This window comes from Leishmania braziliensis (assembly GCF_000002845.2).
Source record: "Leishmania braziliensis MHOM/BR/75/M2904 contig, possible fusion of chromosomes 20 and 34".
In the NCBI taxonomy this organism is placed as follows: domain Eukaryota; phylum Euglenozoa; class Kinetoplastea; order Trypanosomatida; family Trypanosomatidae; genus Leishmania; species Leishmania braziliensis.
In genome coordinates this window covers 567,498-581,123 of record NC_017948.1, presented here as the reverse complement: position 1 = coordinate 581,123, position 13,626 = coordinate 567,498, and the positions used below count along the sequence as shown (strand labels likewise).

Genomic DNA, 13,626 nt, shown 5'->3' with positions numbered 1-13,626 from the left:
GACGCCGACCCTGTAAGGTGTGCTTTAGGGTACTGCACATTCTACTCCCCACCCCGCCACTCGTTCCCGTATCGCACCGCTTCTCGCCGCTTATCGTGACCCCCCCCTCCCCGCACTCCTCGCTTCACCGTTGCGCAGGTAACGCCGAGAGTACCACACTGAACGATAACAAGTACGATTTGAAGAGGTAAACTCCACGTGTACCCCACCTGCCCAGCGAACTATGCGTTCATTACTCCTTTTCTCGCCCCCTCTTCCTCTTCTCAACTCGCTTACCGAATCGCTCTGCAATGTGCCTCCATTTCCCTCACCCCTCCCCTCTCTCACACTGTCTGCGCGGTGCAGTGGCGCCCGTACCCTCTACTGCTTTGCATTGCGGGCCTACACACAAGCGCGCATCGAAGTGGTCTTCGCTCAGCGAGGTCTCTGGCTCTCCCCTTCACTCGTTTGCTGACCTGCACGTGTGCGTCGCACAGTCGTAGCCATGAACTCGTCACTACCCACGCTTCAGAGACCTTCTCCTGCCTCGCCACGAAAGCACGTGACGGGCTCACCTCCTGGCGCCGCAACTGTGCAGCGAGCGGTGGGTGGCTCCACACTGCACGAGCGGCTTGTCACGCGACACCGGGAAGCCATTGAGGCTTTCCGCACCAGCGCCCGGTCGTTCAACAATGACGTTGATTCAGAGCAGCAGGAGCGTGTAGCACTGCTGCACACCGCCGTAGCTGAGAGCCACGCGACTACCTTGTCGACTATAGCCCAGGAGCAGCAACGACTTGCTGAGCGACAGGCAGAGACCCAGGCGCACAACGAAGCGCTTCGGGGTGCTGACCCCGATGCAGTGCTGCCCGTGTGCGCCGACGTGTACCACTGCTCTACCGCCGACGATCAAGGCCGCGCACGGGCTGTGGCTCTCATGCAGCAAGATCGGCTGTCTCTCATGCAACGCCTCGTGGAGGTGCGAGATCATTACCGCAGTCGAGTAGAAGCAATCGACGCGTGCTTCGCGGACATCGCCAGTGCGGAGGAAGCACGCCGCAAACACATCCAGGCGGCAGTGCAGAATCTGATGGACAGCCTCACCCGCATCGCCGTCACTAGCACAACCGAGTCACAGGTACTTGCTCAGCGCATCCTCCACCACACAAATGAACAGCTCGGCGGGAACTACTTGGCCGCGCAGACGATGGCGACGCAGCTTCGGCAGCGAGAGCTGTACAAGCACCAACACTACCAGCGCACGCTGGTCACCATCTACCGGGACATGCAAATGTGCATGGCTCAGCAGCACGTGGCGTGGTGCATCACAGTGTTGCGCTCGGCTCTGTTCCGCCGCCCGGAGGGGCGGCTGCAGTCTGTGCAGGCAGCGGGGCGCTTAATCTCAGCCATCCGCAGCGAGGCTGAGGGGCTCACTCGCGGGTTGACGGAGGTGGTGGATTCCCTCGAGGTCGCGCAGCCGTCTGCGACCACCACGGAGCTTCAGGTGTGTGGCGGCAGTGGCACCAACGGGTGGCTGCGCTGCTTTGAATCAAACGTGCATCGTCCCATCTTTGTCGGCGAGGACCCGCGGGCGGTGCTAGAGGAGTGGCAGATGCGCGTGAGCGTTCTTTTACGTCACTGCCGCGCGCGGTGTAACGAGCTGATCCTCCGCGTGAGGACCGACGAGGCTACGCGCACGAGCGTGGCGGCTGAACTTGCGGCGCACACACTCGAAGATGTCGAGGCGATTGCGCGTCCGCTCGGCGAAGAGTCGGGGCTGTTGCAACGCGCATCTCTCGCGTACAGCGGCACTGATAAGGATGGGTCGGAGGGGCCACCCGGCGAAGCTGGTGACATGCTCGACGACGCCCTTCTCTCCCTCACCCGTGCCCATCCCGGGGTGCTCGCTATGAAACAATCCATGGCACAGTCCGCTGCGTGGGCCCTGTGCGTCCCAACCATCGAGCAGGAAGGGAAGTGGTTTGTGCACCTTGTGTCGGGTGGCTTTCGACGCGGCTACATCCAGTTCTGTGCCGACGCCGCCACGTCTACCGGCAGCATGCTGGTTAGTCTTGAGGGCGCCACTGACGTCCTCCTTGTCTCCACCTGCGGCATCCTCGGCAACCTGCGTGAGCTCTACGCGCAGTGGCACGAAAAAGAGATGGACTACCGCGACGAGGTGACACGGCTGGAGCTGCAGCTTCGTTTGTTGGAGGAGGAGCTCAGACAACAGGAGACACCTGCGGCTGCAGAGACACAGTACACGGCGGGGCTGATGTGCCTCCAGTCGATCATCGACGCCCACACTCGCTACTACGAGGCCGTTCGCAGCCGTGTGGCGAATGCAGCAGCAGACGTGTTGCGAGTCGGTCAGGCGTGTGTCGGGGAGCTGAGCAGGCAGGCAGGGCTGTCGTGGATCCGGTTGAGCTCCTCTGACGTGGGTGAGGCACTAGAAACTCCACAAGAGCAGCTCAAGCACAACAACTCCGCTGACACTCTACGTACAACCACGCACAGCAGCGGCACTATCAGCGGTGTCCTCCTTGGCTCACCGCACAAGAACGGGGCTGCCGTTGTGCCCACCTCTGATGCACGGCCATGGTCCACCACGCACGGGGAGGAGTTCATCATCGACTCCATCGCCTTCCGCTTTACTTGCGTGACGGCACGTAGTGACGGTGCCAGCAGTGGCAATTCAACTGCGAAGGCGGATGTGAGTCTGGAGGATTTTGATGTCGATGACAAGGCGGCGTCAGCCGGGGCGATTCCGGGCGCAGCGTGCCAGCAATTCTACCTGGACCTGCTCCCCGAGCTGCACCCTGCACAGCAAGACGCAGCGTTGTTCCTCCCCCAGTCGCGGGTGGTGGAGTGGAAGGAGAAGCTGCGACATGCTCTCATGGAATGGGGCCTTAACTTACAGCGGCGTGCATGGGAGAACTGGCGGCTGTACACAGCGGCTTTTCAGGCCGATGTGCAGCACCGCGTGATGGAAGTGCTGCGGTACCATCGGCGTCGCCCTGCGACGCTTCAAGCGAACGTCTACGAAGCCCGCGTGCGCGAGCTGATGGACACAAAGAACAGAGGCGACAAGATGCTCTCACGAATAGCGGAACGTGTGACTCATTTGCAGACACTCAAGCACGACTGTATCACCCAGCTATCACAGACTGGCTGGGACGAGGCGTTCGTTCGCGAGCGCACTGCCCTGATCGGCAAAGTGCGCGACGCCATGTCGAAAAAAGCTGTAAAGACGCTGGTGTGCCGGCACGACTCCCTCTGCGCCCAGTACCGCACAGCTCTGGCAGACCGCTGCGCTGAGGCGGTGCACACACTCGAAAGGGCCCAAGCAGCAATTGAAGAGGACTGCGCTCAGCTCCTGCATGATCGAGCGGTGGAGCTGCGGGGTGGCAATAAGACAGCGCAGCTGCCGGCGGGCGACCCGGTGCAGAGGGCTGTCGACCAGCTGCGCGCAGAGGTGCAGGGGATGCTCACGCAGTCGCTTAAAGCCGTCGATGATCTGCAGCAGGAGCGCGTCACTGAGATTGAGAGCTGGCAGGCGAAATGGGATCGCACAGTGGAGCACAGCAGCGCGGAGCTGAGCGTGTTTCAGACAGCACAGGAGGGTCTGGCCCGACTGAAGGCACAGGTGCAGACGATGCTAACGACGGCAGCGACGGAGGAGGCAGCGCTTGCGGCAGAGGTAGCGGTTGTGGTGAAAGTGGTGGACGAGGCCTCAGTCGTGCCAGTGATCGACTTGGCAGCCACTATGCATGCGCTGTTCAAAGAGGACCCCTCTGCAACCTCCCCAGCGGGTGTTCACGATGGTGAGACGCCACTGACAACCGAGGATCTGAAGGACATGGTGGTGCACAAGCTCAACATGGCCAAGGCTATGCAGCGGGACCGCATCCGTACAGCATCTGTATGTGTTGTTTTCGCCTCTCTTGACAAGCTCCGTGGGCTGCTGTACGAGCGTGGATGCCGCTTAGGTCTGCTGGCGCACACAGTGGAGATGTGGCGGGTGTCGCCGATGCACTATCTGCTGCCCTCGGCGCTGGGGGAAGAGGACCCCGAGGTGATGCGAAGCCGTGCTGGCAACCGCAGCGCTGCCTTGAAGGCGAGCCGCCGCTGCAAAGACGCCCAGTCCGCTGCCTCTGCCGGACATACCATAATGCCCCTCTCCACGCCGGCGACGTACGCTGAACAGGCGGCGCAGTGGACAACACAAGTACTGAAGGACGCAGAAGCTGCGGCACTGCGCCACGTCAGTGCCTTCCCAGGAGACATGTACCGCCGACTGCCTGGTATGACTGACGGCTCTGCAGAGCAGTTTAACGCCGCCGTAGCGGCCCTGTGCCTTGCTCAGCGGGAGCGAGTCAAGTCATACACAACTAAGGCAGGGCAGCCCTTTCGACAACGTGTGCAGGAGCTGTGGAACGCACTACAGAGAACGCCCTCTCTCCTTGCGCACACCTTGCGCACGGAGGCCACGACTGCGATCCTCGAGCGCGTCGGGGCTGTGCTGCAGTCATGGTTGCGCTTTCAGAGGCAGAGCAGCGAGCAGTGGCGCGCGCACAAGAGCGCCGTCACGCTCTCCTTAGCCCATCAGCCCAGCGCCACGGCCCTCACATCGCTGTCAAAAGCGGAGGCGGCTCGCAGTGCTTCGGCAGAGTCGACTCTGCAGAAAGTGTGGGGCTGGAGTCTGCGGGAGGTGGAAGATGAAGTTGGACTGCATGTAGCTCGCTGCTGGACAGCCCTGCAATCCTACTCACGCCTTCTCAAGGGATTGGTCACCCCACAGCACCTCGTCTCTACGGCGGATGTGGTGGAGGGCGGCCACCACCGCGGGCTACGGCACCTCCTGGAGCTGCGCGCGCAACACGAGCGGGCGGCCACAGAGTTGGAGGGGACGACAGGCGTGAAGAGGGACCCATGTCTGCAGGATTTGATCTCGCTGCACCGCGCCGACGCCCCTGGTGCTAACCCATCTGCGGCTAGTAAGCGGCGCGTCAGCTCATCCGCGGCAGCAGCAGCAGCGACAATGGAAGGTGTCACGCTCGTGCAGCTCTCGCAGTGGAGCGACATTGAGCTACCCGGGCTGCCGCTGAACACCTGTGTCCCCCTCTCGCAGTACAACATGCAGCACCCGCAGACTACCATAGCCCCACCTCTGGCGGCAGCGGCGTATGTGCCAGCTGCCACCCACCTTACCAGCGATGGCAAGGGACCGCAAGGCCCCAGCAACAGGCGCATCTCTGGGATGACCTCCTCCGCATCTGCAAGCTCAAGCGGCCGCAAAGGACATTCATCGACGGCGGCAGACGCAAAGGTCGCCGCTGCTGTCGCCGAGGTCTCTGTTCCGCTTCTCGTGCCGCGGGCTCCACTCGCGCTGGAGTGCGCCCAGCTCCTCCGCGCCGTGGTGCAGTCAGTGAGCTCGCAGGGCAACGACGCCGCTGGTGTCCTCAGCAACACATTCGACTTCTACGAGCGGCAGGAAGCGCAGTGGCAGCAGACGTGGGCGCTGACCTTGAAGGACCTGGCGACAATGTAAGAGGAAGCACAGGGAAGGGAAAGGACGCTGTCGATGGTGTTCACCGCCGTTCTCTGCTCCTCTCCAGTGCGCCCCTCCCTCCCTCCTTCCCCTCTTCACGAAGACCCTCCTCCACGTCTTCGTCTTCCATACACCGGATGTACAGATACCACGACGGCCGCTAATACTAAAATGAAGGGGCACAGAGAGGCGCACACGCATCGGCGATGCATCACATGTATGCGCATGTTTCCAATGTAACGCACCACATATGCGAGCGAGAGAAGGAAAGACGCGATGCCGCTTCGACTTACGCAGCTATCCCATCAATGGAGACACCGGGGACTAGCCAATCACCATCGTCACGGCGGCAGCACGCACAACTGCTGTGCCTCCCTCCTGCACAGAGGCTCACTCACTATGCACATCTCGCCTGTATATAATGCGTGTGCGTGCCCAGGTGCCAGTTGCGCGGCCTCCGTCGCTGCGGAAAACAGAAGAGCGCTGCGTGAGTCACACACTCTGAGTCAGAATGAGAAACATTCGGTCGCCTCCCCCCCCCCTCCCCACCCCTCTCCACTTGATAAGCTCAACTTGGTGTGTACTGTACTGGATGAGCGTCGGATGCGTATATCTTTCTCTGTGTTTCGCTTACGCTTTCCTCCTTGAGCGTTCCTCTCTCTCTCTCTCTCTGATCCATTCCCCTCTCTTCCTCTCATACACCCTCCCCACCTCACTCCCAGCCACCGTCTAGTTCGCAGTGCTCGCTCAGTACGCTCACCACCCTCACCATCAGCTCTTCTAGCGTACACACCCTGCGACGCAGAGAGGCGGCGAGAGCCAGACGTGTGAAGGGGTATGAGGCATCATTTACCGACGCCCCCTTTCGTCCGTCTCACTCCCCTTGATCTTGCTCATCCCTCACCACCTCGACGTTGTGCTGTCCGCCGTACTGAATCGTGCCAGTCACGTCACACGCACGCACCAAGCACAGCTTCTCTCTTTCACTCTCTACCCTCGAGCACCGCCGCCTTCTCTTCCCCTCCCTCTCCCTCTCTCTCTCTGACATGCATCGCAGTCGCTGCTGCTGTAACACGTGTCCCGCTTAACTATTCTGTGTCGTCTTCAAGCAGGCGCGTACGCACAGACACATGGCAAAGGAAACGCAGCATGATCTGCCCACGCTTGTGAGCTTGCTGCAGGCCACCGAGGTAGAGTGGAATGTGTCAGCGCAGCATCTGACCAACTCGAGCACGACAGGCAGTTGCAGCAGCAGTGGGGGTATGGCCAGCGTACGAGTGGGAGGTCAGTATCTCCGCTACGCGCAAGTGCTGCAGTGCATCGATGAGCTTTTCGCAGACTTGCGTATGCGCTCCAGCGCTGCACTGACCGCGTGGTGCGCCTCACTGCGGAAGGACGACATCTCGAGCCACTTCGGCGAGATCATTGTCGGCCATGTTTTGCAGGGGACTCTCCCGTACGTGACACTGCAGCGATGCCTGCGTCTCATGGACACCTTTCTCGGCTGGGTAACTCGTCCCAACGCTGGTAGCGCGGACCTTGGCATTGGCGCTGCTGGTTCGAGATGCCAGGCCCTGGTCCCGAGCTGTGATGTGGTCAAGTGGATAGAACGGACGTGGGCGACAGTGACGACTCTGTCTCGTGACAACGCCGGCACCTCGTCCCCCACGTCCACCGCTAGTCTATGTGGGGCATTGCAGCTCCTACCCATCCTCTTGCGCTGGAACCTGGCGGAATCGCCGCTGCCACCGTTCCGCCGGGTGCAGCTGCCGCACCCGGCGAACATGCTGTCTCTGGAGGCACGTCTCTTGGCCCTGCAGGTGCTACCGCTGGTGCTGCAGCACCAGTCAAGTGCGCTGGGCATCCAAGCCTGCACCTACGAGATGATCGAGTATATAAAACGAGCGTGTACCAAGGCAGGGGAGCTGAGTGTGCGGGTCGCGGTCGGATCGTCGCTCCGCGGTTTGCTGGAGGCGGGTCTGCGCGTAGCCTCACCAACGGTGGCGTACGGGCTGATGGACATGCTGCTCGTTCTCTGTGACGAGGCGTCCCTCCACGGTGTCGCTGACGAGGAATTGCATGATGTTGGGGTGGCCATGGGCTACCTCCTTGCCTTCTACCAGTTCGACTTTACGTTGAACGTTCTGGCAGACGTCCTGCATGCGTCGGCCGCATCCACATCGAAGTCTGCAGGAGAAGAACGTGTTGGTCACCGCGGCGCTGGTGGTGGCGGTAGCGGCCGTGTGCGTTGGCAGTTCTTTGGAGGCTCAGACGCTATTGAGGGGAGCCGCGTTGTGCAGCGGATCTTCAACGAGCGCATGAGTCGCACTGCCCAGCGGACCCTAGCCACGGCACTGGCAACACTCTGCAGCTGCTGTGCCACCACCGCCACCACTGCGGATGCCATTCAATGCTGCTTCGTGTTGTTGGTTCCAGCCGCCGCAGATGCGCGGGCGTACATGCCGCGGCTTCTCGCGGACGCCATTGTGGAGTGGGCCGCGCTGCTCCCCTCGAACGGATACCGCGTGGTGCTGGCAAACGCGCTGCGCAAGTACATCCAGAGGTCTGGCGAGGACAAGGCAGTAGCGCGCACTGCTATGGTGGCGCTTCAGGGCGTCATGCGCACCCTTACCTCGTCACTGGAAATCGGCTTCAACGTAGCCGAGGACGTGCTGGCGGCGGTGCAGGCGACGCCGAGTCTTCTGAGCGCCGGCGTGGAGGTTCTGGCGGCGGTGGCGCGCACGAACGTGCTGTACGCGCGGTACCTGCAGCACCAGTGCGCGCGGGTCGACAGCGCAGAGGTGGCGAATGCACTCACCTTCCAGCTGCACGTGCGGGCCCTTCTAGAAGCCTCCTCCACGCTTCGAGCAGGGCCCGCGTCGCAGGGGCACGCACTTGGCGAGGAAGACCGCGTCTCGTTGGTGCACAACTGCATTCGGCTTTTACTACGCCTTAGCCGTGGCGACGCGCCTCGCATCGTGCAGAACATTTACTATAGACAAGCGGAGCTGATTTTCCGTCTTACCCACCTCCTCTACGACCTTCTGCAGGGAAGCGCCCCAGCGGTACTGGGGGCCATTCGTGATGTGGTGCTTCCCTGCACAGTGGGGTTCATGAACCTCCTAGTCGTCAACCCTGCGCCAGCGATCGCCTACTACAAGGCGGTCGCGACAGCGTGCGCGATGCTACGTCGAGCGCCAGTCATTAGTGACATGGAGCGCATGCTAGCGATAGGCTTTCTCGAAGCACGTTTTGCCTTGCCGTACAGCGGCACAAAGCACAATGCCAGTGCAGCCGCCTCGTCGGCAGAGACAGCGTACTTCGCCATTAGTCGTGGCTCTGTCTTCGAACTCATCTCCAGCAACCCATGGCCCACGTGCAAAGACGACGGCAGCCTCCGCTGGCTCGCCGCGCAGGCGCTGAAAGACATTGCCACCGCGTGCACGCAGGGTGTTCCGGTGCTCAGCTTCGTGGACGTCTGCGGCACAATGATCGCCTCGGCCGCGCAGTCGATGCGGCTTCTGCGTGCGGAATTCCTGCCTCATCCTGCGTCCGAGGAGCTCTCTGGCGCAAGCTCCGCGGCTGCAGAGACCCCGGCCCACCCGGTGGAAGAGTGCGGTGGTCACGCCGTTCGGCTGTTGCGCTGGACACTGCGCCACTTTGTGCAGCGAGCCGATGCCGCTGGTGCCTGCGTTGCACTCCTCACCTCCCTGCGCACGGAGTTGTACGAGGTGTACAGCACGCCAGTAAGCGTCGCTGCCGCGGAGAGCGCTGAGAATGAGGCGCAGCGGGCACTTCGCCGGGATGTGGCGCTGTGGAACTGCCTGTGCACCGTGGAGCAGCTCCTGCAGGAGGCATCGTCTCGCACGGCGGCAACGCTGTGGCAGAATGTGGAGTGGGACGCCGAGGTGAAGCAGTGGCAATCAGTGGCAGCCCAGCTTGTTCCTTCTATCGTTTGCGTCAGTGTGGAGGTGCGCCTGCTCGCTGCCAAGGTGCTGGGGCGCTGCTTGGCCTCCACAGACCAGGTGGACGTGTACACCAGCCAGGTCATGAGCTCTGCAACGCAGGGGTTGGCGAAGAAGTCTGACCAATACGACGTCCTCGGTGCTCTCCTAGCTCTCAGCGAGGTACATAGCTGCTACAAGGAGTGCAGAGCAGCCGCAGTCATTTCGGCGAGCACAGACAGCGACAGCAGCCCGACCCTTCCGCTCGCTACCTCGCTGCTGTCAAACGCGTGGAAACAACTCACGAGCTCCACGCCGGCAGCGAGCGACTCGGCAATCAGATCCGCACCGCTCCTCTTGCTTTTCTCTCTGCGCCTTGCGTGTGCGTATCCGACAGAAGTTGAGGCGGCGTTGTTCGACAACATCGTGGCGGTGCTGCTTGCCCCTATGGCAGCAGCCAACCGCATTTGGTGGTCGCCAGAGTCAGTGTTAGGGACGCTTACAGCGGTGCTGCAGCTCTGGGTAGCGTTCCCAGGCAATGGCCACGGCGTGTCCGCTGTCCAGCACGGCACCGCACTGGCACTCCTGCAACAGACCCACGTCGCAGCTCTACAATGGCAACGCGCCTCTGTGTCTACAGTGGTGGCGGCGGCGCTTGATGCCGTGCACACCTACACGCTGAAGCAGCAGCGAGAAGGGGAACAGGAAGCGTTGGCAGGCACGCGTGAGGGGCACAACTCGTGGCACGCATTGCTGTATCAGTGCCTCGACCACATGACCCTCATACCCCCTGAGGAAGCGAGCGCGGCGTTTCGGCCTAATGTGCGGGAGCGAGGGCAGAGCACAGCCCTCCGCCGACGCGTGGTGTCAGACGACAAGGTATCAAGGCGTCTTGCTGTTCTCTGGAAGATGGCGATAGAGGGAGCCACAGATATTGCCTCGTCCGTGGCGCGCGGCAACGTGCGACTGTTGAGCCCAGTAGACATTGCGGTGCAGGTGGACATTACCATTGCAGCCGCGACTCGGAGGGAGTGGGTGTCTGTTGCGCAGTCCATGTACACGCTGCTACTCTCGCAGCGTAGCACATCGACACCGCTCGAGGCCAGCGAGGCCGACTTGCCACTAAAGATATATCTTGATGGCATCCGCGCGGTGCTGCAGGCGCGCTCGCCAGACGTTCAGGTGGACATCTCGAAGTGGGGCACGGACATGTTTGCGACCGTGGAGGAGGCGGACGCAGCCGATACCGTGCGTGGTGGTGGCAGCAACAGCGAAGACTCCAAGGAGTATGGCGAGGAGGACATGGGCGGTATCCTGCGTGAGGTGGGTGGGGCTGGTGGGGGTGACAGCGCAGAAGCGGTGCGAGGGTCGATGACATCCGACCTCGGAGCCGGCGGTGGTCGGTCTGCGGCTGCCTCTCTCACCTTCGATATCGCAGCCAAGGAGGCTGCTATGTGGTTGCTTTACGGAGTCTTGCACTCGATCAGCGCGTGGAGCAGCAGCGCCACGGGTCGCGAAAACGATGATGGGGCTCGAGAAGCGCTGCTGCCTGTGGTTGTAGCGGCGACGCCGCTAGTGGAGGTGCATCCCGAAGTGCAGATGTCGACTATCGCCGTGCTGCACGAGGTACTGGTGGCGTGGGGCAACGCAACGCAGCGGCAGGGCTACAGCCTCCAGACTTCGGTACTCCTCCAGTGGAAGACGCAACTCGTTGTTGGGCTCACGGCGGTCCTTCAGCACGGCCTTCTGTCCCTCGAGGAATGCGCCGCGCTGGCGGTACAGTACAGCCGGTGCAACATGGCGGACCCGAGCTCGTGCCGCCGTGTGCTGCGCTCGCTACTGATGCTGCTACACGCCTGCCACAGGCTGCACGAGAGAGGGCGCGGCTTCCTGCTGATTGGCGGCAGCGGTGCCGGGAGCATTATTGTGGCCCTGGCGAAGGTTGCTCAGGCGTCAGCGATGAACCCAGCAGGTAGTGGTAGTGCTGGTGATGGTGCTGCAGACGCGGCAGCAGCGGAGCAGACACAGAGGAACATCCTGCACTCGCTGACATCGGCACCGTGTCAAGCCTCTCTGACGCTGCTGTGCGAGCTCCTTGTGAGAGCCGCGTCTCTGGCCAACGGCTACGTACAGTCCGCCGACACCGTTGGCCTTGGCTGGAGAGGCGGCGGTGGGGGCAGTGGCGATAGCAACGACGAGGAGGACGGCACCTCAGCAACGTCCAGCGTGTGTGCCTCACGTACATCGATCAGCGCTGGTGATGTACTGCAGGCGGTGGCGTTTCTCACGCAGGAGCCGCTAAAGATGGTGCTGGGGCCGGCACTCCGGTATGCGTCAGGCTGCCTGGCCGTCCTTGTGCTTTCAACCCTGGTGCTTCCCGCCACACCGCCACCTCCACCCGACGGCAACCCATCCGCAAGCATGACAGCACTAAGAAGCATGGTGGTCCTCAGCAGTCAGCTGACCTCAAACCACCAGCGCCTTCTCGCGCAGCTGGCGCAAGAGAGACTGGGCACGAGCATTGAGAAGCGGCTCTCAAGTGCTCAATCGCTGCAGTCGGCGTGGGGCACTGTCGACATGGAACTGCTGCGGATCGTGACGGTGGCGCCAGCGTCGCGTGATACAGCTGCGACGCTGCTCGAGCGCATCACACCTGTACTATCTCACTACGCTGCCGGTGGCTGGAGGGCAGAGGTCGCTGCCTCTCTTCTCCACATGGGCATGGCCGCTTCCCTCGAGCTGAATGGGCTGCTTTCTATCCTGAGTGCATTGTCCGTGGAGTCTCTCCTCAGTGACGTACCGCCGGAATCGCTAGATCGGCTGCGCCAAGCGTTCCGCTCATACGTACGTAGTGGAGGGCCGACGCGGGCTCGCGCGCTGGCGCTAGCTTCTCCAGCTGGCCTGCTGCTCTCGGAGCAGTGCGCAACGTCAGATGATGCCACTGATGTGTGCCACTCACTGCTCGCTCACCGCGCAGCTTGGCCAGTGGTGCTGCAGCTGCTGTGGGAGGCACGCGACCCTCTTCACATTGTCACCGTCATGTGGAGCAGCACTTTGTCCCTAGCACATACAACCCCCTCCTCGTCAACCTCGCTCCGAGATCAAGTGCCGCAGCACAGGCTGCAGGCAGAGGTACTCCTTTCCATTCTCGCCAGTCTCGGTACCTCCGCGGCTTCCAACACCGGCGTTGACGAGGCTGTGGTGCTCGTGCTGTTGCGTTGCGGTCGCCTCATGTGCGAGTTACTTCTGGGCATTATGACCTCAGCCGAAGGACACGCTGCGGCGCCTGACACGGATGCTCTGTACACCGTGCTCACGTACCTTGTGGTGGTGCTCTGCACCCCTCTGAGTGTGGCGTTTGCAGTGGCTCTGAAGCCTGTAGGTCTGCACTTGATACGCACGGTGGCGCCATCTGCTGGCCCGGTGCTGCGAGAAGCCATTCGTCGTCTGGGGCCTACCAAGGCAATGCAGCTGCGCTCCTTCATGGAGGGATCCTGCATCTGAAAAGCCGAGTCACCGCTTCCCCACGCTTGGGGATTGAGCACATCCTCCTCAAGGTGCTTCGGTTTGTGGCCGCGCGTCTACCGGTATGCGTGTGGGGGGAGGGGGAGCCCTTCCATGTTGAGTGCCACTGATGTCCATTAGGGCGTGCACCACATGGAACGTGCGCCTCCCGAACGACCCTCCTGGAGTAGACCATACTGGGCTGCGTGCGGTGCTGTGAGGCCGTCGCCCTTTAACACCGACACACAATCCTTCCTTCCTTTACCTTCATTCTGCGTTCGTGCAACGTAGCAGGAGCGGCTGAGCGATGCCCCCCTCCCCCCCCCCAGCTCTTGTGCATCCACACCCGCTTCGACTTGGACGACAAGGTCAAGGTCCTCCTAAAGCAGAGGGTGCTGGTGCAGAAGAGCGCCGCGTGAGGCAGCGATTGGGTTCCCTGCCACACAGCCAAGGTGCTGCGGCAAGCAGTGCATGTGCTGCTCAGAGACTTCAGTGTGTACGGTGCTCTCAGGTCGACGGGTAGCGCAAACCTGCGCTTCTGCTAGCATCTGCAACCGCTCCTCACACGCCTCACGAAGTGCTCCTTGAACGGCAGCCTCTTCGTCGCGGAGGCCAGCACCTGCGTCGACAGCGATGAAAGTCAAGGAA

At 61.9% G+C, this 13,626-nt stretch overlaps 2 protein-coding genes across 2 annotated transcripts; both read left to right on the top strand.

Annotated features, from left to right (window-relative positions):
- Positions 1 to 484: 484 nt before the first annotated feature.
- Positions 485 to 5,530, top strand: LBRM_20_5770 (conserved hypothetical protein; the record flags this gene model as incomplete). The annotated part of the gene is made up of 1 exon (XM_003723077.1): positions 485 to 5,530. The coding sequence occupies one exon, from the start codon at positions 485 to 487 to the stop codon at positions 5,528 to 5,530; it is 5,046 nt and encodes a 1,681-aa protein (XP_003723125.1).
- Positions 5,531 to 6,660: 1,130 nt separating this feature from the next.
- Positions 6,661 to 12,978, top strand: LBRM_20_5760 (conserved hypothetical protein; the record flags this gene model as incomplete). Its single annotated transcript, XM_003723076.1, has 1 exon — positions 6,661 to 12,978. The coding sequence occupies one exon, from the start codon at positions 6,661 to 6,663 to the stop codon at positions 12,976 to 12,978; it is 6,318 nt and encodes a 2,105-aa protein (XP_003723124.1).
- Positions 12,979 to 13,626: the final 648 nt, after the last annotated feature.